This window comes from Kryptolebias marmoratus, linkage group LG8 (assembly GCF_001649575.2).
Source record: "Kryptolebias marmoratus isolate JLee-2015 linkage group LG8, ASM164957v2, whole genome shotgun sequence".
Taxonomy (NCBI): domain Eukaryota; kingdom Metazoa; phylum Chordata; class Actinopteri; order Cyprinodontiformes; family Rivulidae; genus Kryptolebias; species Kryptolebias marmoratus.
The window spans coordinates 20,110,297-20,137,419 of record NC_051437.1 but is presented as its reverse complement, the minus strand read 5'-3'; the positions used below and the strand labels follow the sequence as shown (position 1 = coordinate 20,137,419).

The 27,123-nt window shown below is 38.8% G+C and overlaps 3 protein-coding genes across 3 annotated transcripts in view; 2 read left to right on the top strand and 1 right to left on the bottom strand.

The window, feature by feature from the left end:
• Window positions 1-417: 417 nt before the first annotated feature.
• On the top strand, window positions 418-4,102 carry masp2 (mannan-binding lectin serine peptidase 2). Its single transcript, XM_017417650.3, has 6 exons — window positions 418-524; window positions 597-819; window positions 901-1,078; window positions 2,134-2,265; window positions 3,308-3,504; window positions 3,712-4,102. The coding sequence occupies exons 1-6, from the start codon at window positions 517-519 to the stop codon at window positions 3,889-3,891; spliced, it is 918 nt and encodes a 305-aa protein (XP_017273139.1). The 5' UTR covers window positions 418-516; the 3' UTR covers window positions 3,892-4,102.
• A 755-nt stretch (window positions 4,103-4,857) lies between these two features.
• Window positions 4,858-10,798, bottom strand: dffa (DNA fragmentation factor, alpha polypeptide). The gene is made up of 6 exons (XM_017417840.3): window positions 10,584-10,798; window positions 9,490-9,648; window positions 9,234-9,388; window positions 8,830-9,034; window positions 7,925-8,052; window positions 4,858-6,799 (listed from the first exon to the last, which is right to left on the bottom strand). The coding sequence occupies exons 1-6, from the start codon at window positions 10,675-10,677 to the stop codon at window positions 6,578-6,580; spliced, it is 963 nt and encodes a 320-aa protein (XP_017273329.1). The 5' UTR covers window positions 10,678-10,798; the 3' UTR covers window positions 4,858-6,577.
• A 124-nt stretch (window positions 10,799-10,922) lies between these two features.
• Window positions 10,923-27,123, top strand: part of pex14 (peroxisomal biogenesis factor 14) — a 45,588-nt gene continuing 29,387 nt past the window's right edge. Inside the window, exons 1-2 of the mRNA XM_017417839.3 lie at window positions 10,923-11,075; window positions 13,322-13,372. Coding sequence (XP_017273328.1) covers window positions 10,938-11,075; window positions 13,322-13,372 — 189 coding nt within the window. The 5' untranslated portion in view covers window positions 10,923-10,937. The remainder of the gene's footprint in view (window positions 11,076-13,321; window positions 13,373-27,123) is intronic.

Sequence of the window (27,123 nt, the reverse complement as noted above, 5' to 3'; positions counted from 1 at the left end):
TTGGCCTGAGTCTCGTCTCATCAACATCACTGTCTAAACAAGATCCACAGTGCACCAAAGTCTGCTACAGATGATAGAGGGTTTCTGATTTATAAATATATATAAACTCTAATGCTGACAGCTTTCAAAAATAATATATTTGACTAAAAAATGTAACAAAAATGTGTTATTTATGATTTAATGATAGTACTTGTACCTGGTATTTATTGAGATAATTGAAATTAAAATCTTGTAATAAAGTTAATCTCTATTTTAACTACTGTAGTGAGGAAACAAATAGATTAGGAAAAGGGAGCTAACAGACATTAAAATTGAGCATAAACTGTTCTGACACCCATCAGTTTGATAGATTTCTGTGACTGAAGAAGGTTCGGGTTGATGACACACTGATCATGTGCCTGTCTCACTTTGTTTACCTAAATGTCAGCCTGCTGGGACAGCTGAGTTCATTTACCCTCCCATTAGTTCGAGCGAACCGTTCCAAAACAGCCAGAGTCTGAAGACTGTGAAGAAAGCATGACCAGGTGAGTGCCTGTTATTTATTTGTGCTAAGTAATCCTTAAAAACTCTTTCGACCGCACCTAATTTCCTCCCAGTGTTTTCTGTGCGTCTGTCCTATTTTCCCTCCTTGGTGTGTCACTGAGTGTGGAGATGACAGGGTTATATGGGAGCTTCACCTCCCCTGACTTCCCCCAGCCGTACCCAGACAACCAGTACATTGTGTGGAATATAACCGCCCCACACGGCCACAGGATCAAACTCTACTTCACCCACTTCAGCATGGAGCCCTCTGACCAGTGTGAATATGACTACCTCCAGGTACATGCAGAAAAAAATCTAATTCAGCTGTCCACGCTGGACACCGCACTCACTGAAAGGCCTCTGAACTTGTCAAACCAGGTTTTCGCGGAAGGAAACGAAACTTTGCGGTTCTGTGGCGAGGAGGAAAAGAACTCTGAAAGCACCCCCAGGAACACCGTCATCATGTCAGCTGGGAACTTCATGTCAGTGGTCTTTAGGAGCGACTACTCTAACGAGGGCCGATTCACCGGCTTCCAAGCTTTTTACACCTCAGAAGGTGATGCAAAATAGGAACATTTGTTGCCTGAGGGCAGACATAATTAAACTGAACTGAAGGGGGCAAAAAATAGCAACAGGATTATACCATCACAAGTGCAGTAACATTTGAAGGATTAAAGTTTCAGTCTGAAATATTTAGGGTTATGTGTTGGCTTAAATAAAAAAAACAAAAAAACAAAAATTAAGTATTAAAGGCCTAGCATTCCTTGAAAAAAATGCATATAGCTCTCCAGCTTTCATGCCTATTCATTATTGTCCTATGGCCTTTGGTGTCACATCATTACAAAATTTTTTAAATGCAATTAAATAAAAAATGTTGTGCTTCCCAGACTCATTAGTTGAAATGATGGAGGTTTTCCTTCTTGCCTCTTTGCTTTATGATTATAGCAACTCAAAAAAGACAAAACTAACAGTAGCTCCAGAGAAGAACATTCAGATTTTTCTCTGCAACATATCGCATGTTTCCATCAAAATGTATTAAATTGCATTCTGAGGCTTTTGCAGACTAAACAAACATTTAACTTTCACATAACAAATGATTTATTTCTGCCTCCAAAGAAGAAACATTAAAGTATAATGACAATGTGTCCCGTTGGAAAAAAGACATCCTGAGGATCTTTCTCTTGCAAGGGACCATGGTGACCAGTTTGTTTGTTTGTTAGGTGTTGTTTCTAGTAAACAACTGTAACTCTGTCCATTGCAGTATTGGAGAGGATAACGTGCATTGCAACAATCTGAAAAGAAAAAAAAAACATCAAGTCTTAAAATGACTAGTTCATCTGCTGGTATAGTGTTGGATAAACTGAGGTAATTCTTAAGGTTCCTCAAACTTCTCATTTTTCAGTCTATTCAAATAAATGAATTCAGAGTATGTTTCATTGGCAAAAACATGATAATTTAAGCTGTTCAGGATGATGCAGATACGCATTAATCACAGTTAATGCAACAAAACAGGAAAACAAACCACTAAAGACAATCCAATACTCTGTATTTGAATTATTGTGGATGAAAAAAAAAGATGCACTTTTGGTGTTCTGTGTCTGTCTCTCACAGACATCAACGAGTGCCTGTCAAAAGTGGACGGGGAGCGAGTGTGTGATCATTTTTGCCACAACTACATTGGGGGCCATTACTGCACATGCAAGCAAGGATACCTTCTCCATGACAACAAAAGGTCCTGCACGGGTAAGAGCGAAAACGAGCTGAAGCTCAAGAGTCCTGTTCCTCTGGGTGCAATCAAAGGAACTGCACAACGAGGCGCGCTGTTTGGAGCTTAGCATGAAGCATTTGACTGCAGCGATCTCTGACTTTCTCAGGCTAACTGTGCTCCTCTCAAAGGGAGACACCAGTCAGTTATCAGTAGTGCCAAAACAACTTGAATCTCACAGATTTTGTTGACTCTAACAAAAATAAAGGCAAGAGTTTTAGGATGACAGTTTGTTCCTGGGGTATTTTAAGGTATTTATATATACAAGTGAAGTGCAAATAGTTGCTAAAGCCTGACTTTGTGAAGTTATACATTTACATTTAATAAGGAGCTATTTCTGAAAGCTCTAATTACTTTACAGAACAAGTCATCAAAAGCAATTTCACATAGGTCGTTCTTGGTTTTTATTCCGTCATAAGTGGCCTGTGCTAACTAATTTCAAAGTGAAAAAAAAAACCCCAACTTATCCTTGAAGTTGATCTCTGCCAGCTGGTGTTTGGCGAGGTTAATCACTGTCCATTCCTGAGGGAAAAGCAACTTCAAAATGGCTGTAAAAATTAATACCTGTGTGCAGCGCTAATAACGCACCAACACAAGGTAATTAATCACAATTACAAGATGATGCGCCTTAAATTATTGTACTTTGCCTGAGGAAAAAGGGTGGCACAACAAATCATGCAATGAATAGACAAAAATGATTATCTGCCTACAGATTGTACTAATTATATGAATTACAGCAACTCGGCCTCTTTGCCATGCTCATTTGTTTTTTGCTCGTAACAACATCTGCACACTTGCCAGCTAGAGCAATAATGCAAATCTAAATGAATCCAATCTTTTATGATGCTGGGGAACATTACAATTTTTTTCTTTGATTAAAAAAAAAAATGGAACTCAATCATTGCAAGTCTTGCAGATCTTAGGACTGCATCCTGCCCATGCAGTAATGTTTAAGTCATGCCCCAAAAAGAACACAGTTCAGGTAGGGCTTTATTTAGCGTTTTGCGTTTTCTTTTGCAGTGCCTTGCCAAAATCAGGTGTTAACGTCGGCACCTGGAGTTCTGACCAGTCCTGGCTACCCGAACCCTTACCCACCCATGAGCCAGTGTGACCACACCATCAGTCTGCCACAGGGCTCCAGGATTATCCTGGACTTCCTGGAACCCTTTGACATCGAGGGACACCCAGATGTCCCTTGTCCATATGATATATTGAAGGTCAGTCCTGTGAGAGTCGAACTCACACAGGATGTTAAATAAGCAATGTATTCGTCCTCATGCCTGCGGAGATGGCCTGTCTCTGGCTTCCACCTCCTGGGTGATTTACGATATCGTCATGCCGTTTCTTGCATATTTAAGTTTGCTTGTAGTCAGTCAGTTGGGCAGATAATGAATCAGCTTTGGTTTTGTTTTGTTTTTCATAAGATTTCAACTGCTGGACAAGAGTACGGACCCTTCTGTGGATCCAAGCCGCCAGGCCGCATTGACACGGGAAGTTACCAAGTGGACATTGTGTTCAGGTCTGACTCCAGTGGGAAAAACAAGGGATGGAAGATCAAGTACACAAATATCAAAACGGAGTCCCTCCCTTTGACTTCAAACTGATGACTTGAAAGCTGTGGAACTGATTCAATCTTTTGTCCAGTTGTGCTAATTTCTTGTTGTGTGATGTATATAAAATTAATTTTTGCAACTGTTCTTTTATTTTGCTTTGTTGTCCTTTGTACAAATTGAAAAGGGTAATTGGTCAAAGTAATAATTAACAACTCTTTGATTGTTTTAAGTTGACTTGACCTAAATAAATGTTACCCACCCCCCACCCCCATTTGTGTTGATTTGTCATTTTCTTATAGCCTGTCACTCTGAAAGGCAGGTGATTATGTAACCTACAACTTAACATCTACAACTGGTCAACTGTTGAAGTCAATCTTAGCAAACACATAAATGCCTACTGCAGTCACGGAGCTAAATTTTGATGTAGCTGAGACAAAACTCCAACACATACTTCACCACCTTTTGATGCAAAGTAGCAGGAGATATAGATTCCTTCAAGGAATGCCGTTTCTGAATTTTTTGCTTCTTTGAACGTATTGTTGCTATATCTCTTGACGTTTTGCAGAGACAAAATACAAAGCAAGGCAGAATGTGTACTGACCCATGTGTCACCTTGGCACTTGTAGCTGAACAGAATTCTAAGGTGTTAGGTACATCTGACCAGATGGGAAACCATTTGTTTCCAATCCTCGGGGCACCGGGGTGCTTACAGATCAGACCTCCACTTCTTGTCCGAGCCCTTTTGAGTCATCAGCTACTCCATATAGACAATGTGACATACAACAGAAAACTCGACTGCTTCTATGCTGTATCGCACCTACTCCAAACTGTTCAACCTAGATGGAGCCAATTCCACAGGAATTACGCCCACCATGAATCCCATTAAGCAGCTGCTGGAAAATACCTGGCAGCAGCATGTGGCCAATAAGGCTCAGAGCTCATACGGCCATTACTCTTCTGCTCATGCATTAACATTGTTCACTGGTGTAAAAAAGACAAAAGGGAAAAAGTCAGAACTGGTAAGAGACTTGAGACAATTTTATTGGTGAAAAGCCTCCTTGATCAATCAACACATAGAAGAAGTACCTTTTAATCACATATTGTATAGTCATATACTTGCCCTCTGTGAGGGTTTTAAAAAAAAAAAAATCTCTAAAGCAATTTAGATATGATAACAAGCTAACCTTGTTGAATCTGTGTAACATGCCAACTATTGTATTTGTATTAAACAATACTGACAAATGACACAAAAATATCACATTTAAATGCATCATTTATGTTCAATTGTTCAAGAGGCAGAATAACTTCGTAAAGCTTTGTTGTGTACGAGTCACATTGATCTGCACAAGTTGTCCACACAGCCACTAGTGACACTCAACTCTCACACCGGTGTATAAAAGATAACTGCCGAGAGAACTCATCCAGTAACTGGACATAAATATACAAAAAAAGAAAACAACAACAAAAACAACATGTTAATGTGCTGAGTTTGTCTATATGTACTTTGGTGACGTGACTGTGTGGACAGCAACTGTGCTAATAACAACAAGGAAGGAGGTCTACATTTGATTTTCCAAGAGGCCTTATTAGATCAGACATCCGGGATGCTTGCATCCGTAAAAGATCTAAATGAAAATGTTACCGTCTTCTAATGGACACTGCAAGAAAATATGTTTAAAGCAGTCAAGATGAAGTAAACTGCCACTTGACTGGGAACTTGACTGGGAATAAAAGACAAGTAAAAGCACGTTAGGAGGCACACGTTGAGCCAGATTCCCATCTGATTTCCACTTTAAAGTCTCCAAACATTTTGCTGAACTCTATAGTTCGTAAACTATTCCCCCAAAAAAACACTAAATGATGTAATTTGATTGACACCCAAAAGACTTCTTCAGCTATGTTCAAGTATGTTTGTAACTTTTCTTTTGAATGTTCAACCTGATGAAATTTAGTGTACAAACAATTTTTACTAACAGTGCTTAGAAGACATACAAAAAAGCTAATTTAACAGTTACAGTTCCTATTTTTATTTTTCTACTGACATTTAGATAAGACACTTTCACGGCTGACTGCTAATTATGAAGCTGAAGGCAGCGAGCTAAGCTTAGAAATAAGATTCTGGACTAAGGAAACATTTTCAAGGATTTAAAGTATAAGAAAAAAAACAACTCTCTGGCTTATTGTATATGACAGACCTAATCTACAAATTAGAATGGATACATTCCAGGCTGCCATACAGAGCTTTGTAAACTTTTTATTGGGCAGTGGTATGCCTCGTCATGTAGCAGATAAAGAGAAGAGACTTTAGATTTAACTATTTCATTTGGTTAAAGTGGGTGGGTGGCAGATTTGTTACATTTGAACTGAGCAAAGCTATGACTCCATTTCCTGTCCGAATGCTAAGATAAGCTCTCGGGGTGCTGGTTCGATAAGTTTCACATATATTCGTTCCTCCGTAGTGATTACAACATGACACTCAGAGCTGAAGCTGATAGGAAGCAGATCTTAGTGGTTCACGCCATCATAGCTCGATAAAGAGTTTGACCAGCGCGCCCCGATTCTTCTTGAGGCATGAAGCAATCGAGTGCTTTGCGACTTTTTCTTTCCGAAATTATGAACATACCAACATCCTTAACATTGAGATATTCCAGCTGCAATACAGAGCAAATCTCATTCTACTGACCCTCAGGCAGGTAGTGTGAATTCTTATCAGTCTCTGCTCAGGTGAAGCCTCAGCCTAGGAGCTCCCTTGGGCAGGCGCTTCAGCAGCCTCTTCTGTGCTCGCTGCGTTAGACTCTCTGCTGTCGTCCAGCTGTGTGTTGCTGATGGACTGCATGGTCTGAATCTGCTGGAGGCGCGTGGCCAGCTGAGCCTCGCAGGCCTGCAGCAGCGCGGACGTCCTGGCCGTGTTCCAGCCCAGCACCTGCTGCATGGTTTCCAGTCCTTTTGTTACTACCATCTAAAAGACACAGAAAAGTGATCTGTATCAGATATACTAGCCGTACATTACACACAATACTGCCCCGTGTACACATGTAAAACTGCTGGGACTGTGTAAGAAGAGCGCTGATTTGAGGCAGCCGATGAAACGTATTAAAAAGACGCTTTTGATGTTTCTACTTTCCCTATGAATGCAAATGATGATGGGTAAAAGTTTGCTTGGATTTTTATTGTTTTCTAGAATAAATGCTGTTTGGATTACATGTCGAAACTGTTTTGTAGACGAGTTATTTAGGAGTTTCAATTGCATCACGATTTGCAGACTCAAATCCTTGCTTGTCACTTTTACATGTCAGATTTAGTCAACTTGAAAGATATTAATATACATCTTAGGTAGTTTGATACGAAGTGCACAGCTCTAGGTTCAATTGCAAACGCACTCAAGACACACGGACGACTGATCACTCAGACCACATTTTTTTTTTTTTTTATCAGTGGGTGCGCAAAAGTGTTCAGGGTATGGTCTTGGGTTAAGTATGGCCTTCTCAACCGAGGTGCCGCCTGGTGAATAATAACGTGTTTGAACTGCAGCAGGTCGCTCACCCCTGGCTATTAGTCATCAGTTTTACATCACCCTGCTAGAAAACTGTGAGTAAAAATAAAGCATCAACATCGTGTTAAAATCACAGGCTGAGCAGCAGGTAACAGGTAGGCTCTGGGAAAAGATTTACTTCCCCGCTTGCAAAACTGGGCCCTTGAAAGACACTGACAAAAAGAAACACTGCAAGATAAATTTGAATATACACTGAGGGTGTGAGATCACCTGAGATGTATTTGTTCAAACGTTTAATGGCAGAAGTGTGAACTGATGTATTTACGGTTGACCAGTTACATTATATAAAAGGTGGGGAAAGGGTTAGTGTGACAGCATAAACTTTGCAGGTGAAAGAATGACGTAAAAAAACATTATGAAATATATAGGTCAGTTCAGAGGGCAGAAGAAATGTACCTAAACTGTTCAGATTCGTCTCAATCTGCTGGAAGCGGTGTGTTTTTTCAGGGCATTTGTGATTACACAGCAGTCAAAAATAAAGAGCAACTCTGTTCTCCAAACTAAAATAAATCAGTGGTAGGAGTCAAATACCTGCAGATCCTCTGTGGAAAGCCTGGTCTCCGGACTCGTTTTGCCTTTCAGAACCATCAGTGTCCTGGACATGAATCCAGATGCCGAGTCCACCTCCATTCCATCCGGTAAATCCACGTCTCCGGCCCCTGACATATTGAAAAACAGGTTTTCTCTCAGGACCATTTGTTATATCAAAGGATTGATTATTGCAAATCAGTGACAGAGCTGGGATTATTGAGCAGCAGCAATGATTCCATCTAGTGACCAAAAGGAACAAGCGCAGTTCAAGCACTGCGAAGAAAGTGGACTTGATCAATGATGCGTCACAAAACCATGAAATAAAATCCAAGAGAAAATATTAGGGAATTATATTCGCAAGATTGTTCAACTCTTTTCCTGTTAAAAACTAAAACATCTAGAGGACCATTTTATTGGTTAGATTTATTTTTATGGTGAATATGTTCTGCTATTTAAAAGAAAAGGATGTGAGAATGTATTAAATATAAAATAAGATCAGGTTTTTTCCTCAGTTGTTCATATTCCATTTGCTCTGCATTTTTTTAATGTAACATTAACTTAACATCATTGACAATATTACAAATGAAAACAAATGAAAGAGGATGACGCTAATCTACTACAAATTGCATAACAGTTTTATGCTCTCATAAGAAGGTTTGAAGGTTTATTTTTAACATCATGGTGGCACGGTGGTCAAATTCTATTGCACTGACGCTGCTGCATATTACAGTAAAGTTTCTGCAGAGGGTCTTTATCCTAAATTATAAAACAAAAAAAAATCTGACTTGATAGCAAAGAGGTTAAGGGGTTCAGACAAAAACTGTAACTGATCTCTTTCTAGAATCACCCACCATTTTTCTTGTGATGAAATTTAAAAAAGCTCCAAAAAAATAACACAGCCATACCTTCCTGGCTGGGCTGGCTTTCTTCTTCCTGCTGTTTGTCCTCTTTCTCCACAGTTTTGAGATACAGCTGGAGCAGCTCTTTGGACTGCCTTTCCTCCTCTTTTCGATCCAAAACCCTCTGCAGTGTCTGTTGAAAATCCTCAGCCTTTGTTTCTTGGAAGCCCAGAGCGAAGGCGAGTTCAGAGCATGGGGCGTCCACTAAAGACTGGAAAAAATTAGACTTTTGTCTTTCAGTGAAATGTGCAAAAATTCATCACATCTCGCAAAACGTTCTTCTCTAATGAACCAAGATGAAAAAAAAAATGGTCACAACTAAAAGGACAGACATTTTTATTCTCGTACAAAAACACGAGCATGTGCACTTTATTGTTACAATGATAGAAATGCAGAAATCATGTCGGTACCTGTAGATCCGCCTCAGACATTAAAACAATGCCCGTCAGGTCCTGTTTCAGCTGCTGTGCCAGATTCCACCATGGTGCCGCAGTACCGGGGGCGTCAATGGTATCAGCCTCCAGCATCATAGAATCCCTCGCCATCCATGCCGTGCCACCATCAACTACAGTGAAAGTTAAAGGAGTACGAAAACTCAAAGATGAGCCTTTCATTGTTGCAACGACAGAAAATCAGTCCAGACGTCAAACAAATAGACCCGCTTACTCTTGCGAGCCGGAGCCCATGTCTCTCTGTCCTGTAGCAGCATAAACTTTGTGTTGGGAGGTAAACACAGGAAGTAAGCTTGGTCCTCTACTATCGTCCCATCGTTCTCTAGGACCACCATGACCGAGTCACTGGGGCTAAACCCGAGAAACTCACGACCTGTAGGAAGAACAGAAACATTTTTCGAAACTTTACTAATGCTGAATTATTATGATCGCCCCAAAGGACAGTCTAGTGTAAAATAAAGACAATTTTTAAGCTTACTTGAGATAGTGCAGACATTTAATTTCACACATTTTTCAGGTAATCCATTTATGTTATCACTTCCTTTCTCATTATAATGTTTTGTGCTTTTTTGGCCAAAGAGAACTATGCTGCTAGAAATGCCTGCAGGCCTACCTTTTAAAAGGACTGTTCTTTGCTCAGTTTCATTTACATGCTAACCTAACCTGCTCGGAGAGAGACACGCATTACTGACTGATGACAACAACACAACCGTGCAGTGTATATTTTCACATTAAGATAAAAGAACTAACAAAGGAACTTTTAATTCAACAAATACAAAAACCTGAAAGAGTACAAAGCAGACCACATGTAGGGAGTTTCAAATAACAATGACACAACCTTTTAGTGATATGCAATGAAATAATTCAAGTATATTAAATTCAAACAGTCTGAAAAGATTTCTTTAAGGCTGTGGCCGGGCAACGCCTGTCTGGTGAGTAATATTCTAGGAATGAGCTGAATCAGTGGATTGAGTTAAGTTTTTGCAGCTACAAGTTTGAACTTGATAAAAAATGAATTGTTTCTGCATACAGCTGTGTGATCGTGGAAGATAGGTGAGCTGTAGCTGAGCAGTAAAAACACACACAATGCTTATACTGAATGTTCCCCTCACAGACAGGCATTTCTTTCGCTTTCATATAGCATCTTCTTCGTGTAAGCAAACCAAGCTAAACATGATAAACTACAAGTAACTGCAGCGACATGTTTACCATTGTTTTATTCAAATAAAGTCTTAAAAGTCATAGTCCTTGTTTGCTAGGTTTAAACACGTTTAGATGAGTTAAAGCCAGTGCGGTGTGTCAACTCACCTTTTTTCTTCAGCTCATCCAGCGAAGGAGCAACAACACCGTAAGATGTTTGTCGTGTGAAATTGCACACTTTACAAGCTTTCCCATCAGTCATTATATTCCCTCAGCTAAAACAAACTGGCTTTTTTAATTTATTTTTTTTTACCGCAAGACAGAACAACAGCACTAAACACTTGGCTTCTTCTTTGAACACGGAACCGCCAGGTAGCGCTATGCACGCCGGGATATGTAGTTTTTTTGTGTTACAACTTTAAAAGACTGAAAATCCATGAGTCTATGCGAGTCAAACTGACAACCATGTAGTTGTTTTGTCACGGTAATTTTGCTTTTGGTTCGTTTCGGTGTCGTACCCAGATGAAACTAAAACTGAAGTATTTGTGTAAAATTCTGGTGAAAAGTGACTGTTTTAGGAAAACCAATCGAACGCGTTCAGTCGAACTATCGAGGGACAGAAAGATGGCATCCACCGAGCAACCTGATTTACCAACACAGGTCTCTCTATTTACGCCTCTCATACATTTACCGCTTGGTGTCCAGATATAACTTTAAAACATTTTGATGTATTTGTATAATCTATAGCTTTTAACTGACGCGCATTTCGAGTGGTTACTTTCTCAGCTAGTAGAAGGTAGCATGGTAGGTGCTCGCTAGTTAGCATGCTAACTACGCTGTGTTTCAAAAGTTACCTCTCAAACATCTGTAAACACATATGTCTCTGGGTTTTACACATACGTTTTTACAAATATCTTGGCTTGACAGTCCACCTGGTTACATTGACCAAGTGTCGCTAGGTTTTCTATTTAACCATGTAGCAATGCCTCTGTTTAGTTATGGCTGCTTGTTGATAAGGGGTAAGGTCACTGGAACAGGCTAATAATGCATGTTTACTAGCATCCAAGACAACACATGTTAGGGAAAAGATTGGCTTATATAGGTCGTCAAAGTTACAGGAGTTTGCAAATTTACTTGAAATACCCTAAAATGAGACAGAGAACTGAAGTGTTTAAAATGTGCAGAGCATATTCTGACTTAAATAACTTAAGCATAAAAGTAATCGGGGGGATAAACAGAAGTGTTGTGATGTCATGTCTGTCATATACTTCGTCTGCAAAAATAAAGCAATTTAAATGCCGATCTGGAGTTTCTCACTAATATAATTAGTTGCTTTGCTTATAATTTTGTGTCCCATTCATTCCAGACTGACTCCAAAAGGGTTAGAAGATGAGATTGTCTTTTATCATTTGTTTTCTTTGTTATTTATACTGATGTTTGAGGGTGTCGCTTGTTTGCTAATCATACACACACAGAAATGTATTTTAAATGTGAATGGTACACTTGGAATCAGCTCATTGTCTATGACCTGTTCAATACTAAGTAAAAAAAAATGTAATTGCTCATGAAAAAAAAAAATCATGCCATTGATTCTCTAATAATAACCAAACCCCTGATAAAGAGTTGAAGATATTAAAAGCTGTTTCCTAAACTCTTCTCTCATTTTTGATGTAACTGTCATCAATGGTGACAGTCTGCACTGTAAATTCTCATGAATTAATAGTTTGTTGAATATGTTCTCTTAAACAGCTAACATTTAAAAAAATCTATTTCACTGTCCAAGTTTATACACTCCCAGCTATTACTGGGTTGAACGCCCTCTCTTGTAGAACTCCTTTAATTCTTCATGGCATAGATTCAACAAGATGTTGGAAACATTCCACAGAGACTCTGATCCATACGGACGTGTTAGCGTCACACAGCTGCTGCAGATTTGTCAGCTGCACATCTATGATGTGAATTTCACCAAATCCCAAAAGTGCTCGATTGGATTGAGATCTGGTGACCGTTGCAACCACTGGAGTTCAGTGAATCCAGACTCATCAGACCAGGCAATGTTTTCCCAATGTCTTATGAGTCTGTGCGCATTGTAGCTTCAGTTTCCTGTTTTTAGCTGACAGGAGTGGCACCCAGTGTGATCTTTTGCTGCTGTAGCCCATCTGCTTCAAGGCTGAACGTGTTGTGTGTTCAGAGGTGGTATTCTGCAGACCTTTGTTTATAACGAGTGGTTATTTGAGCTGCTGTTGCCTTTCTGTCATCTCAAACCAGTCTGCCCATTCTCCTCTGACTTCTGACATTAACAAGGCTTTATTTGTCCACACAAAAGCCGCTCACTGGATATTTTCTCTTTTTTTTGGACCATTCTCTTTAAACCCCAGATATGGTTGTGTGTAAAAAAAATCAAACTAGATCAACAGTTTCTGAAACAACAACCATTCAAAGCCACTTAAATCTCCTTTCTTCCCCATTCTGATGCTCGGTTTCTTCCTTAACTTTCTTTCATATGATGTGATTTGCTGATTAGTTATTTGTGCTAAGAAGTGTACCTAGAAAGTGGCTAATGAATAATTACATAGATAGATAATTAATTGTATGCGCACTTATGTATTGACAAAAATCAAGGTCTTTTTTTATGCCTTAGTATGGTGATGGAAGAAGAGACTGATTGAGTGAAATCCAAATGGGTTGATTTTTAACTGTATGTCCCAGCTTCTATAACTACATTTTAATGCATTCAGCATTTAAAATCCAGTTATGACTCCTTATCTCCTTATGACAATTAAATTATAAGAATTTTTTTTTTTCTATGCGTGTTTGAATCATTTAATGAAGCAAGTTGTAAAATAACACTGCCTCTGTCCCCCAGTAGATGGCTCTATAACACTACCCTTTGCTTGTCTCTGCAGCCTGGCCTTCCGCCTGGAGATGTCGAAGCCCCTCGTCCCAGAGAAGCACTGGTAAGCGTCAGGATTTAATGCAAATTGTTTGATTGATAAGACAGCTTGGAGAGAAGGAAAACGCACACAATTTAAGGGCGACTGTTTAAGCAAATTCAAACTGGTAGTTGAACTAAATGGCACTTTTATTTGATTACATTTTATCCTTTCAAGGAAAAGCAAAGACTAGGTTATATAAAGTATTAAATTTTTAAAAAATAATTCAACTTCTGATGCTGATGAATCAACACTAATTAACCAGAGTTGGAAAGGCTTTACCCAAACATGTATTTCCACTGTCTGTTTTTACTTTGCTATGATTGTTTTCTTAAGCAAAAAATTATTGTCTGTGGTACTTTTTTTTGCAGCACACAATGAAACAGTTCTATTCTTAAGCTGTTGCACTTTTTATTTACATAATTTGATGAAATTACAAATTTCCCTAGGACTCTCTATTGTAAAAGACTTCTAATTAGCAGACAGTCACTTTCGTATGATGTTGACGTTTCCGAGCTGTAATGAGAGGACGCTTTATTTTGAAAAGTCTATTTTAACAGCAACAGTAGCTTCAATCATGTATAGTGTAAAACTTTGACTTCATATTTTTGCTGCTCCTTTTAGAAGACTTTTTCAATTTTGGTTTGACAATAATTAAGCCTAAATGACTTTGTTTAGAAAGAAGAAAGTCCTTTTGTGTCAGAAGTTGTTTGTTTTTTGTAGCCTCGTATGTTTTTTTTTTATTCAAATTGTGAAAAATGACAAAAGATGGCATCTAACAGCAATAAGCATCAGTTGTTTTTTTTTTTAAATTGGTTAAAGGGAAGTGTTCATAAGGAGTTTTGTTGTTGCTAAATGAGATGGAAAACATCTCAGGTACATTGACTGTCCTTGTATGGGCACAGCACCCAGGTTATATTGTTCAGCCTGCATGTCTCAATGTCATTCGCCACCATTCACTCTTCATCTTCCCCCCATCATCCCTTCATGCCAAGGCTAATTTAATCCTGGGTTTATTGATTGTGGGAGCATTCTCCCAGGCTTTCTTTCAATTTACTTCAATTTCATCATCCCAGTGCACTTGAAGACTGCCTCCTCAAAAAGGGAAGGAATTCTTGTTACGAATGTCCTGATTCGAGACTGGTTGACAAGTCCCACCACCACCCTCACTTCCAGCCCCTTTTCTCTTTTTGATGAGCTGCTCTTTCCCAGTTAAGTGGATTATTACAGTAGGGATAATTCTTGTCACATGGCATTATTTGGATGAGGTGAATAATTGAAATTTGTGTCTGAAAGGATTTTATCTGGATGAGAGGAAAGGGAGTGCTGGCAGGGTTGGGAGGGACAAGAGAAAGAGAGCGTACGAACACACACACTTCATGTGCACATGGCCATGTCAGACAAGCCCAGTGTGTCAGACTGGGGACACCAGTCATGCTAACAGGTTCTGACTCACCTCGCCCAGATCTGCTGGCCCTGGCTCACTGCACGGCATGGGCTCTCCTTAGTGGCAAGAGGGCCCAGCTCATGGGCCAGTGCCACAGACTCTGCCACCATACAAACCCGAAGGGGCAGCTCTGGACCTGCAGTTAAAGAGTGTGTAAGCGTGTGCTCCACAGTTGACTGGTATATCAGTCACTGCCAGCTGCTGTTGTTGCCTCTGGCGTGCCGTTTGCTTCCTTTTATCCCGGCTCTGTTCGTCTACAATCCCCACCCTCCTTACACCCTTTGCTCATTCTTGCGGTTGCAATTACCCATACCAGTCTGTTGGTGTTCCCTTAGTTCTCTTGGCTTTTTACTTTTTCAGTAAAGTGACACCCTTTGATCAACCTCCATCTCCAGTTTTCACTGCCTTTAAGGCAACATTTGCAAGTTTCATGTGTTTGGCTGCTTTTAGAGATCATTTGACAACAGTAGAAAACGAGAGGCATGTCAGCACGAAAAGGAGCAATTTAGGAGGAGTAATATATTTTTAAATATTATTTTTTTTGACAAATGTAACTAGGTAATCAGTTTAAACTGCTAAAATGTAAAAAAAGAACAAAATACACAGTTACAATTAATTTGTTTCAGCTTCACTGTTTAGGATATAGGAGTGTTTTGCACTTTAAATTCTAAATTGCAACAAAATTATAGTGTAACTGCTGCAAAAAACAAAAGAAAACTTTACCTGTCAGTCTTAGGTTTGTCCCATCCTAGGTTACTGTAGGTAACAACAAGACAAATCAGTGACCAGCAGTGTATGTTTTAAAACTCTCTTTTTGGAAATAAAAGAAACAAAGAATTTTATTTCACCAGTACTCTGCTCAAATTATTTCTGCTGAAAGAAATTGCATTTAATGTGATTATGAATCACTCAATCTTTAGGATTTGATCTTCAACACAGATTAAATATAAAATAAAAATGAACCTTTTCACAGCATAAATGTTTGTTTTGTTTGTGATTTTTTTTTTTTAATTCTTTTTTGTTGTAATATTTAATGGCAACAAACCAAATCTGATAAATGACTTGTGTCCAAAACAGATGTGAGCAACATTTTGTTTCTAGACGGCCATTTTGTGCTGGTTAAAACAATCAACGTGCTGCGCATTGAGTTAAAAATATCTTACAGGTAGCTTTGTGGGAAAGCACACCTTCAGAGCTTCTTCGTCCCTTTCCATAATGCATACCTTCCAACGTAATTAACATTGATAGCATAGTTAAAAATGTTTTTGTTACATAGCAACAACTTCTTGGCACAACAAACATATTGTCAGTAAACTGGTTCTTGTAGCAAGCCTTTTAGATATCAGTTATTGTTAAAAAAAATACAGTTTAAAGATTATTACTATTATTATTGATATTATTATCGTTAAGCACAAATTATATCGTTCATTTGGTTCTGGGATTGTTTTTCATTGACTTATTTTATGTTAACAATAAAGTTTTATGTTATTTCATCTTATCTTGTTTTAATTCGAGGACATCACAAACCAGTGGGAAAATCCTTTCCAAGTGCCACTTTTAGCCTTACATTGAATTTTTTGTCCAATTCACAAATAAAACTTGTGTTTCATGCTTTCCTAACCATATTTAGAGACTTTAGTGACACTCTCCACCTCCTCCTGGGGGCTCTCAAGCCATTCCAGCCCAGAGAGGATACATAATCCCTACAGTGAGTTCTAGGTCTGCCTTGAGGTCTCCTCCCAGAGGGAGGTGCCCAGGAGGCATCTTCGTCACCACCTCGGCTGACTCCTTTTGATGTGAAGGAGCAGCGGCTCTACTCGGAGCTCCCCGTTCCCTGACGTCGGAGCTTCTCACCCTTTCTCTTAAGCTGATCCTGGTCACCTTATGGAAGAACCTCCTTTTAGCCGCCTCTTATTAGGAGTCTCATTCTTTAGGTCATGATTCATATCTCATAACCATATGTGAGGATTGGATCGTATATCAGGCTCAGCTCCTTCTTCAACATCCTCATTACTGCGGATAAGGCAGTCCATCTCCCACTCCTTCCTGCTTTCACTGATGCACAAGACTCCCAGACGCTTGAACTTCTCCACTTGTGGTTCTCGCTGATAAAGGAGCACCTAGGACTCGGTTGAGCCAAGCCTGAAAAAGCTACAGGAGACCACCTCCATGTGGGCCTATCACCTTCAGAGAGGGTAGTCAAGGTTGGGTGTTGTGGGCATAGGCCATAGGCATGCTGATTCCTGGCATCATAAAGTGCCTTTAGGAATTCAGGTAATCTGTTGAGCTCAGTTTTTTTTAACCTGACTAACTGAAGCAACTCAAAATTATATCACTGCCCCCACAGACTTATAAAGTAGGCACTGTGGCATGATGGATATACATTGTCATTCATTTTACCTAGTTTTCCTCTGATGCTCCTATCTCTCTAAAATAGGGTAAATTTGGACTCATCAGACCATATTACTATTTTGCACCAGAGTTCAATCTTTACACAAATTAAAACCTCTAAATAAAGCTTACTGATAAGTTTTCAAAAGCTACACGTGATTTTTTTCCCATCATACTAGTTCTCTTTGCATTGTGGTGGGTGGAAATACTCGTACTTTCACCCGTTCAGGTTCTTTCTTTTACCAAATGTTAAAGTAATTTCAGATCACAATCAGTTAAGGTTTTCTTCTTTTTTCAACCACATTTCTTTTCTAAAGTTGATGGTTCACCACAGTTCTTCCAGGTTTTAGTAATGAGTAGAGCAGTTGTTAACCCACTCTTGAAAGTTTCAGCAAACTTGCCTCATGCACCAAAACATCAGACGAACCCTTCTGAAGCACATCTTTTCAACAACCACAGGAAGTACCATCTGACATGGTTGTTTAAAGAAAAGGAAGCTGCTCACTGCATCAGTAATACCTTACACTCATCGTGTATCTTCACTCATCTGGTGTAAATTCTCTGTCATCCAGGACATGGCAAATCAAAAAAGAAATCCCATCTGGACTTCTGTTCTGTAGTTGAAGATGTTTCGCTTCCTATTCATGAAGCTTTTTCAATTCACAATTGGAGACGGTGGAGTTCCAAGCTTTAAAGTACACGAGTTGCTCCATTTATGCAAACTAAAACATCCCTGTATAACTAAAACAACTGGAGCAGTACGACTGAATCAGTATTAGAAGATGGAGACAGTGACAAAGCTGTTGTCAGATTGCTGCATTCAGTGTCAATATGACACAAAATGCTGTGTTTAATGTCAGATCAATTAGTGTAATGAGGAAAATATATCAAAATATGAACCACTGTTTTGGTTATGGTATATGTTTTGATATTGTTTAAAAATAATCTGTGCTGCAGATTCTAGCATTGTTAAACATTTTTTATAAACCTTTTTTTTGTTCAAATTAAAGATGTTGAATGGCATGCATAGTGGAAGGGCAAAAGATATAAAGTATTAGATCACATTTTTTTATTTAAGGAAACAAAAACAAAAACCCTAAAACCAACATAATCAAAAGGATGAACAAAGATTGGCTTTCTCGCTGCACTGCATGTGTAGCAAGATGTCAGCCATCTATATCACGCTTCTTTTAATAAAATTAATATACTTATATATATAGTATACTGTGTGCTCGAAGGAAATACAGGTATAGGATTGAGAGATCCTTTTGATGGACTTTAACTAGTCTTAAAACATACTTGGCTGTTTTTGCTTGAAAACTGATTAAAACATATTAGAAATTGTTTTTGTTAAGTCTTGTTACAAAAGATTAGTTTTACTAACTAACGAAAAAAGGGAGTTCAATCATTAAGACTTTATTATCTGATTTTTGTTGTTCTAAGTCAGCGTGTGCATGTTGGCATAGAAAGTGTGCACTGGGTATGGGTTATGTGTTTAGGTTTGGGGATTTTAGTACAGCAGAGGGAGGAGAAAAAGAATTGTAAGAAGAACATCCCCGGTCTCACAGCAACTTCAAAAGCTCTGCTTCCCCAGGATATTAAGCTACTGTGATGAAAAATTTAGCAAGCGTTAAATAAGCCGCTTTGAAGTGATCTGTTTTGGCACAGCAGTCTTCAGATTTCCGTAGCCCCTTTACTACAATATAACCATGTTTCTGTAGAGGAGGAAGAGAAGAAGGTTGTGTTCGGGGTAAGAATTTGGGTGGACCCGGTTGGTTTGCAGAGTTTTTAAGTCTGGCGTTGCCACAGACTTAAAAACACCAACGCAGCAACTGTGTCTCTTTTTTTGTCTCTTTTTACTCTTTTTCTCATTATTTTACATTTCCCTGATGGTTACAGTCAAACAGATGTTGCTCATATGTTAGGTACGAAGCCATTTCTTTTTTTTTGTACTTTCATGTGGGTGTACCACAAATGTAAAACAGTGGTGATACTAGAAAGTCAAAGGTCATTCTGAGGTTTGATTCAGTCATTTTTGGTCCATAATGACTGCCCCCCCCCTACATTTTTTTATGAAACAATGTTACATTTAAGGTCATTATATTTCCTGTTTGCAACTTCTTTTAACAGATGAATTTTTTTTTCTTGTATAAAAAAAACATGTAAATTAATTAATCACAGCATATTTTAAGTGATGCGCGTTTTCACGCTTCATGTGCCATAAACCAAAACATAACAAGAACCTAATATCTCATCTGTTAATTCATTTATCTGTTCTTTTCACATTTATCACTTTTAAAGCCGTTAGTTTAATTTTTGAGAACTCCAGGTTTCAACATGCTCCAAATTAATTATTGGGGCAGAATAAGAAATGAGAGCCAGTAATAAGCCTGGTACGGTAACTCCATTCTGTCAGGAAACTGGGCTACCATTTAGTTAGTCAAGGGAACCTTCTCTGAGATTTTCCTTTTTTCCTCTTTGCTCATTACTTTAATTGTAATTGTAATCCTTTATTGGAGCTGTCTGCAGTAAAGGAGAGTTATGGTCCGAGTGGGGGCGCGAGCCATAGAGATATTTCATGATTATTGGGGAAGACGGTCACTAGGTGGCAGCCACTAGTTCGGCCTCATTGTAATTACTGAGAGGAAAGTGATGGGGAGAAACACTTTCTATGTGTGTATATATATATATATATGTGTGTGTGTGTGTGTGTAAAAAGAGTATTTGCAATTTTTTTTCAGGATGTTACATAAAAATGAAAAAAAAAGTCCAATTAGTCAGATTTTGCCGTGTTCGCTTCAAACAGGATGGTCGCTCTGCAGAGCTCAGATGAAAAGCATGTGTTGAAAACTTTAGTTTTTTAATTTGAAATGAGTAACGTTATTTAGAATTTATCCGAGAGCTGATAACGCAGAATGCCGTGTCTGAGTATGACGTGGCGTCACCGTGTTTGCAGAAGAAAACATCTGCACATCGCAGTGTGTTTCTGCAGTTGTGGTGAAGTTTTTTTTTGTTTTGTTTTCTTTGAAAAGCATAAAAGCTCAATTCTCTGTTTCACAGTGCTTATAGTACGTAATGTGCTGTTTGTTTCGGTGGTTAATGACACAGGAAGGGCCCTCTGTTTTATTGTTGCTGTGTTGCACTTTTTCCTCTCTGTGCAACCCTGCAGCCAGCCTCCTTAGAGGACTCTGTATGAATTCTCACTGTCATGTCCAAGGACGAGTGGCGCAGGGTCAGCTAATTGCTTTTATGATTATGATTTCACGTCAGATTTATTGTGCATGCTCGTAGCACATCTTCCAGGTCTTGCCGACGTTGCGGGCTTGGATGGGGGAAATGAGTTTACAGCTTCTGGCTGTGACTTCTTGTTTAAGTGCAGGTCACACTTTTTGACTCATTAGAGTTGAGCACAGGGTGGGGGGTGGGGGGGTGGAGAATCACACAGGCTTTTCCTGTAAAAGCCTCTGTTTTCTATGTCAGTAACTGTACTTGTTTTGCTCATATTTGGCCACAAACGCGCAGTTTATCACTTTGTCTTCAACATGTGCTAAAGATTGGAGGTCATGAGTGTGGAATGACACAGACAGGGATTTTGGTTTTTCTGACGTTTGAACTTTTTTTATGAGCCATAAATCTTTCATTTTCCTTTCTGTTTGCAGATGAAATCACTAAGCTTATTCCACTCATAGTATGCCAGAATTATCAGTTCTTTTTGATGTTGTTGACTTTTTTTTTTTTTTTTTGCATGGGTTCCTCCCACCTCTTTGAAAAGGATGAGCACAGATGAGTCCAACCCATTTTATAAATTATTTTCATTTTGTGGTTTCTGCCTTGTGTTCAGCTGGACTGGATCTGTTTTTACTACTTGTACATTTTATTTGACTTTATTTAATTAATTTTTTTTTTTAAATAAAAAAAGTATTAAAACGTCTTTGAATCCCTAAAAAACACGTAGTGAAATAAGATAAAACCGTGCTCGCCATATAACAATAATTCACACATTTTAAGCAGATAGTCTCACGCCGTAATTCGTGACTTTTGATTTGCTGCAGTAATTTGACCTCGCTCTGACCTTCCGAGCTCGGCCACAGTGTGACGAGTGACAGATGCTGCCTGGGAATATGGTTTGGATAGCTCGGCAGTGTTCAGAGGAATGTTGAAGCTAGTTTTACGCAAAGTTCATTTTGGAGACATATGTAAAGTCTGTGATTAAGCTGAATTCAATAAACTTTAATGAATACTTGGGACTTTATTTGTAGGGTTTTTGTCACAGCAAGTATATTAATGTAAACGCCTTGGTAACAGAGCTGTAATTTCCTATTCTCCCACAATTTAGAGAACTGTCACAATATGTTTACTTAAGAAATGATAGAAATACGACCCCAGTTTAATTACAGTGTAGTCATTTTGCCTCAGTATACTTGGGAAAGTGGTCTTATTGAGCTAAGCTTCCTTTATACTCTCCATTCTGCTTTGTAATTACTTCAGCCTGATTTATGTTCTTTTCTTTGTGTTTATGGTTGTAAACTGCTCAAGTGAGTAAGTTGGTCTGAGAGTGGCTTGTCTCCTTGCAGCGAGGCTGGAAATCTCCCGATGAATCTGAGATGTCTCTGCTGTCAAGACTGCTCACATCGCTCCCAGCCTCCAATGTCACTTTCAAGGCATAATTACACAAGTTGTGTTGATTAGTATGAGAAGCAATTACGGTGGCTTTCCGCCGCAAATGGGGAATGTGATGGCTCTTGATTGACAGGAAGCATCCTGGCTTTAATAAGTAAATGACTATGGTAATTCAGGTGCTGAGACCCTTTGATTTGTCAGCATCTTTCTAATTTTTGTGATGTCCTCCTTTTTTAATGAACATGAATTTGATTGATTCCCTCTTCATTTCCTCCATCCCTGCATCTGTCTGTCTGTCTTCTCTCAGACCAGCTAGTGCTATCATAAGGGAGCCATATACTGATGCTTTCAGAGCCATCCGAACCAATCCTGCTGCCAAGGCTGAATTATTCTTGCAGAATGAATCCAGCATGTACAAATAAAGCCTAAGACATAAATGAATATCATACGATTTCTGGCACACATTTCGAATTCCTTTTAGCATATCATGCTTTTCACAAGTGTAGAAATCAGAGGAAAAATTATTTGTAATTGACACTTTGGGGAACATTTTTTTCTCCTTTTATCTGGCTTCCCAGTAAGTTATTAGCTGTTAATTTGTCGGCAAGCTCCCCTACAGCGCCAGATATTTGTTTGAATAGTGGAATCCCCTCAGCACATTTGTAACTACACTTCTGAAAACACCGCCCTGCCTAATTATGTAACATAACACTGCCTTTTAGGCAAGTTTCTTTTAATTGAATAATATTAGTGCCAGCAAAGGATAAGCAATTGGAACAGCATTACTCGAAAGAGCAGTCTATACTGTATATGAGTTGAGCAGTCAACTACAGTAATACAGCAGGCTAAAGCTTTTACACTTTGATCTGTGTATTTTAGACTTTTGACAAAGGGCCAAATATTTATGCCAAAATTTGATTGGCCTAACACTTAGCCTCATATTTCTTTCTTTGTTAATAACCGTTGGCCTAATCAAGTAATTCCCTGTTTGTCTTAGTAACCCCCTATAGAGTCATACATGCATACATATAATAAAATAATTTGCTCTTGCACTCTCTCTAGCCCAGCTGTAATTTATATGGATTGAATGAGTGCTGCATTGTGGAAAAGCACGAGTGGACCAAATGCTCGTTTGTCACCTCTAATAAATGTTGGAATGTAAATTATGAACTTATGCTTCAGATGTAAATGCACTTTATCCCAGTCCTTTAATGTAAACAGCCCACTCCAATACATTAAGGGGGTTTGGGGGTGGGGAAAAGGCAGAGGGGTATTAGATTTGGGATTTTGGCTGTTTTCACAATCAATAATAAACACCAAAAAGCTTAGATGGAGAATGTTATAACATATCTGAAGTTGCCTTCATAAATTATTGCATGAAAGCAGGCTTGTACACCAAAAATGTAAATACATTAATGTTATTAATAATGTAGTGACTAATAGTTCTATCAAGACTGTAATAGCAGTTTAATGGAATATGACAGCAAGAATGTATTACACTTCGTACATTCAGACGGGACCTCACATGACATTTATCAGAGATTTCTGTAATATTTTTTTTGATTATTTTGTTAAGCTAATTGCTTCTTTTCCCCCTGAACGTCTTCCTCGGGAGAGGGGCAAAAAACTGGTAATGGATATTAATTAATATGTGTCAGTTTTTCTGGGTTTGATTAAAAATAATGAAAGCAAAATGCTAATGGGATTTCAGCATTTTTTTCTGTGTGGTGCCCTGAGATTGTGTCTTTATCTAGGGAATTAGGGGAAAAAAGAGACACCCAAACTGAGATAGATTAGCTTTAAAGTTTGTAGTGTGTTTATATATATATATATATATATATATATATATATATATATATATATAACCCAAGTAGTATTGGTCACTATTGAAGAAATCATCTTCATGAGTTAGTTTTTATTTTTTTGTGCAAATGAAAAGAACACAATCATTTTTTCATAAGGTGATGTCTGAAGTCATTTTTCAAGCATCTTTTCTGTTTTCAAATGTATCCTCATTTGGTGAAAAGTTAGTTATCTCTTTGGGTTTTTTGACTTTTTAGAGCGTTAGACCATTGTTATGCATCTAGCCCCCCTTTGTGCATCCTAACATCTGGACATTTTACTTTGCTCCAATAATACGTGTTTAAGCCATCCTGCAGAAATCGTCATGACTGATTTTTCATTTCTTCGCGCTTTTCAGCTAATTGAAGACCTTTTCAAAGCTATCCTCACTAAAAGGGCACAAGTGCACGCCAGTAGTAAAACAAAGGTTGGCACAGTTTTAAAACAAGAGGCTACTATAGCTACTAGTAAAACAGACAATTATCCAACACCTGGACTGGCTCCTTTCTCTGGCATGTGCGTCAACACTGTCGACTTCTTGTTAATGCATTGATTAACAGGAAGATTGCATTTGTTTTTCTGTGCAGCTCTCCTGGCAGCGGTACTTTGCTTTCTCTTTGATTAAAACAGTAGATGGATGGGTGCATTGCAGTTCAGTTATAAAACTTCAAAAGGAAACGTGAGGAGACAAAAACGAGGCCACTTTCTGTTTAGATAGTGTTTATTGTCTACATTACAATTTAAAGTGCAGTATTGGTGGTTTGCTAACCTTTGGAAAGAGTCAGCTTTGGTTATCACCAAGTAGACAAATATATATGCTTTTTTTTTAACAGACGGTTTATTATTTATATTATTCTTTTTGTTGACTTCTACCACGTAACTGTCCTCCTGCTTGTCTCTCCTTTAAAGTTTTTGTGATACGTCATAATTCTAAAAGTGTATGGAAAGTGGTTTTAAGTATCATGGGGATGAGAAAAGGGTAAGTCAAGGGTCTTCCAAAAACAGGGTGTACTTTTGAAATGCAGAGTGGCATTGTCATGTGTTTTCTGTGTCAAGGTCGACAGAAAATGTCAGAACAGGTGCGCGTCTGCTGCTGAGCTGCTTGCCAACTCAGCCCCTTTGCTGTAACACGCCACCACATGTGACATTATAGTAGTTCACTGTGGGTTGTCTCCTCTCCTCATTCTTTTGGAGGAGGCTGGTACAACGTGTATCCTCCACCCCCACCCGCGCTACAACATGTGACATGCTGTCAACTGAAGATGGGTGTTAACGCCTAAAACTTTGACCAAAACCTCCAATTGTCACGTAGTCACAAAAAGTACAAGTGCCGTGCAGCAGTGACTTGCAACATTCCTATCCGATTACTCATTTTTTATTTTTGTTCTGATGTTCTTTTTACAAAACATGTGTTTTTTATTTAGAATGTTTTTTTTTCTTATTCAAACTGCATGTGCCATTAATGGACATACTTATATTTAGTTAGTTTATTTTTAAACTCAATTTTTAAATAATTTTAGTTGACTCCACAACTTATTCTGTATATAATCAATAATCCCTAAATATATCTGAAAATGTGAATGCTAAAGCATTTTCAAATAATATTTAAATAGAGCAAATTACCCTGAATAAGTTTTGAAAATAAAGTCAAGATAGCTCGTTCTACCAGGCCTTACAGCCCGTGAGAAAAAGAGCACGTTTTCATCAGTGTTGATCATTAAAGGGTTGGGACACCTATTATGGGAAAAGGTAGGCTGTTCCACACATTATTTGTAGTTACAATTTGCATCGAGCAATCATGTTGCAAAACCTGAAAATTCTGTCTGAGCTTCTCAGAAAAGGAGGATTATGTTTAGGTGGGGCATGTTTTTTTTTTCCATTTTATAACCACAGAATTCTCCAGTGTGTAACAAAACAGGTTTCCGAAGGTTGAAATGAAGAATTCTTATTTGATCTGACGAGCTGTCTTTGTGTTCTCCCTGATTGGGCTAAATGAGATGAAAGGCAAATGCTACTTCTCTGACCTTGTTTTTTGATGCTGTCAGCACTGTGCGCTCTGTATGTTTATCCAATTCTCTAAGCTTGAGCCTTACGAGTAGTTGGACGCCCCAAGATAAAGAGATTTAGCCAAGATTTCCTTTGTCACTTAATATCCTCTGTTACAGGGTATGTTTCTTTCCTTCTTCAAAAATATAAAGGAGCACAGTACTACCTTAAGTTTCGTCCCTCATTTGATGGTGATTTCATTCTGACTTGTCTGCCACTGTAGATGTGTGGCCCATTGTCTTGGCAAGTGTGTCTAAATGTTTCTGACAGGTCTCAGTGAAAGACAGGCCGCAAGGGTAAACTGCCGGGCTTTCCTCCCTCCCCCTGTTTGGCTCTAGTCCCATCCCACCCCTGCCCAGTAGATGGCGATGTTCATCTTCTCTGGCACTGCTCCGGCCTTGCTCTGTCTCCTATAACACCGTCTATCCCCGTTCTTACTTTTTCTAGTTCTAGGTAAGGAAAGCGGGGTCTCACCCTGTGTGGAGGGTCATGCCACCAATTCCTGGTCCCCTTTTGAAGACCATGAAATTGTTGATCCAAGACACACGATTAGTCCATTCAGCTTATCGACTGGAGAGGAGTTGATACATGATTACAATGTCACTGAAATGTCACAATCTGTGGAATTGTCTTTGTGAGCACAGTCCAATGGTACTGTGTTCCTAAGACAGATTAATTTGATCAATAAAAAGACACCTTTCACTCTATTGTCACTGGCCTCTCTATTTTAGTTTTTATTAGTCAATTTGGCTCACTGGGAAGGCCACACACAAAACCGATGCCAACTCTGTACATCTTCACCCCACCTCCCTGCTTTATTTGCCTATCAAGGTGTTTCAATTTAACCTTGCATTGCTGTGCCCGTTGGAGGGTGTGTGTGTGTGTGTTTTTGTGGGTGGGTGCTTCTTCTCTAAGAAGAGCAGTTCGAATCGACAAGGGAGGATAGGCTTGTCACTGTAAGTTGCTTGTGACGAAGGCAGCTCTTCTCCCGACACCACAACACAACTTCTGTGGTGTGTCGCTCGGACACAAGCTTCACGTTGTTTGCTGCTGGTGCCGCTTGCATTTTGCCTCAGTCAGTTAATAGAATGTGAAAGGCCGGCAGGCCTTGATGATGTAAAGGACAACACACAGAGCAGCAGCGGTGGTTTTTAAGAAAAGACTGTCTCTGTGTTACCATCGTACCTAATGTTACTTCATACAGCTGTAGTTTTTTCTTGTTTGTTTGTTGTTGTTTTTTTTTCTCAAAATTAAAAAATTAAAAACCTTTCAGCTTACTTACTCAGATCAGGTTATTGATTAGGGAGGAATGCTTTTTATATAGCTCTGCAGTTTTATTCCTTTTTTGATTTTTAAATAATTCATAAAAACATGTTTCTAATAAGCTAACAGTCTGTGACAAACATTAATATAATTTTGTTCTTTCTTA

What these genes read in the sequence shown, in the direction of transcription:
- masp2 (XM_017417650.3), top strand. An exon ending in GTGAATATGACTACCTCCAG is followed by an intron (nt 820 to 900) that starts GTACATGCAGAA and finishes TTGTCAAACCAG; the next exon opens with GTTTTCGCGGAAGGAAACGA. An exon ending in AGCTTTTTACACCTCAGAAG is followed by an intron (nt 1,079 to 2,133) that starts GTGATGCAAAAT and finishes TGTCTCTCACAG; the next exon opens with ACATCAACGAGTGCCTGTCA.
- dffa (XM_017417840.3), bottom strand. Translation starts at nt 10,677, where the DNA reads ATGACTGATGGGAAAGCTTGTAAAGTGTGCAATTTCACACGACAAACA. An exon ending in GGATGAGCTGAAGAAAAAAG is followed by an intron (nt 9,649 to 10,583) that starts GTGAGTTGACAC and finishes TTCTTCCTACAG; the next exon opens with GTCGTGAGTTTCTCGGGTTT. An exon ending in AAGCCAGCCCAGCCAGGAAG is followed by an intron (nt 8,053 to 8,829) that starts GTATGGCTGTGT and finishes TCAATATGTCAG; the next exon opens with GGGCCGGAGACGTGGATTTA.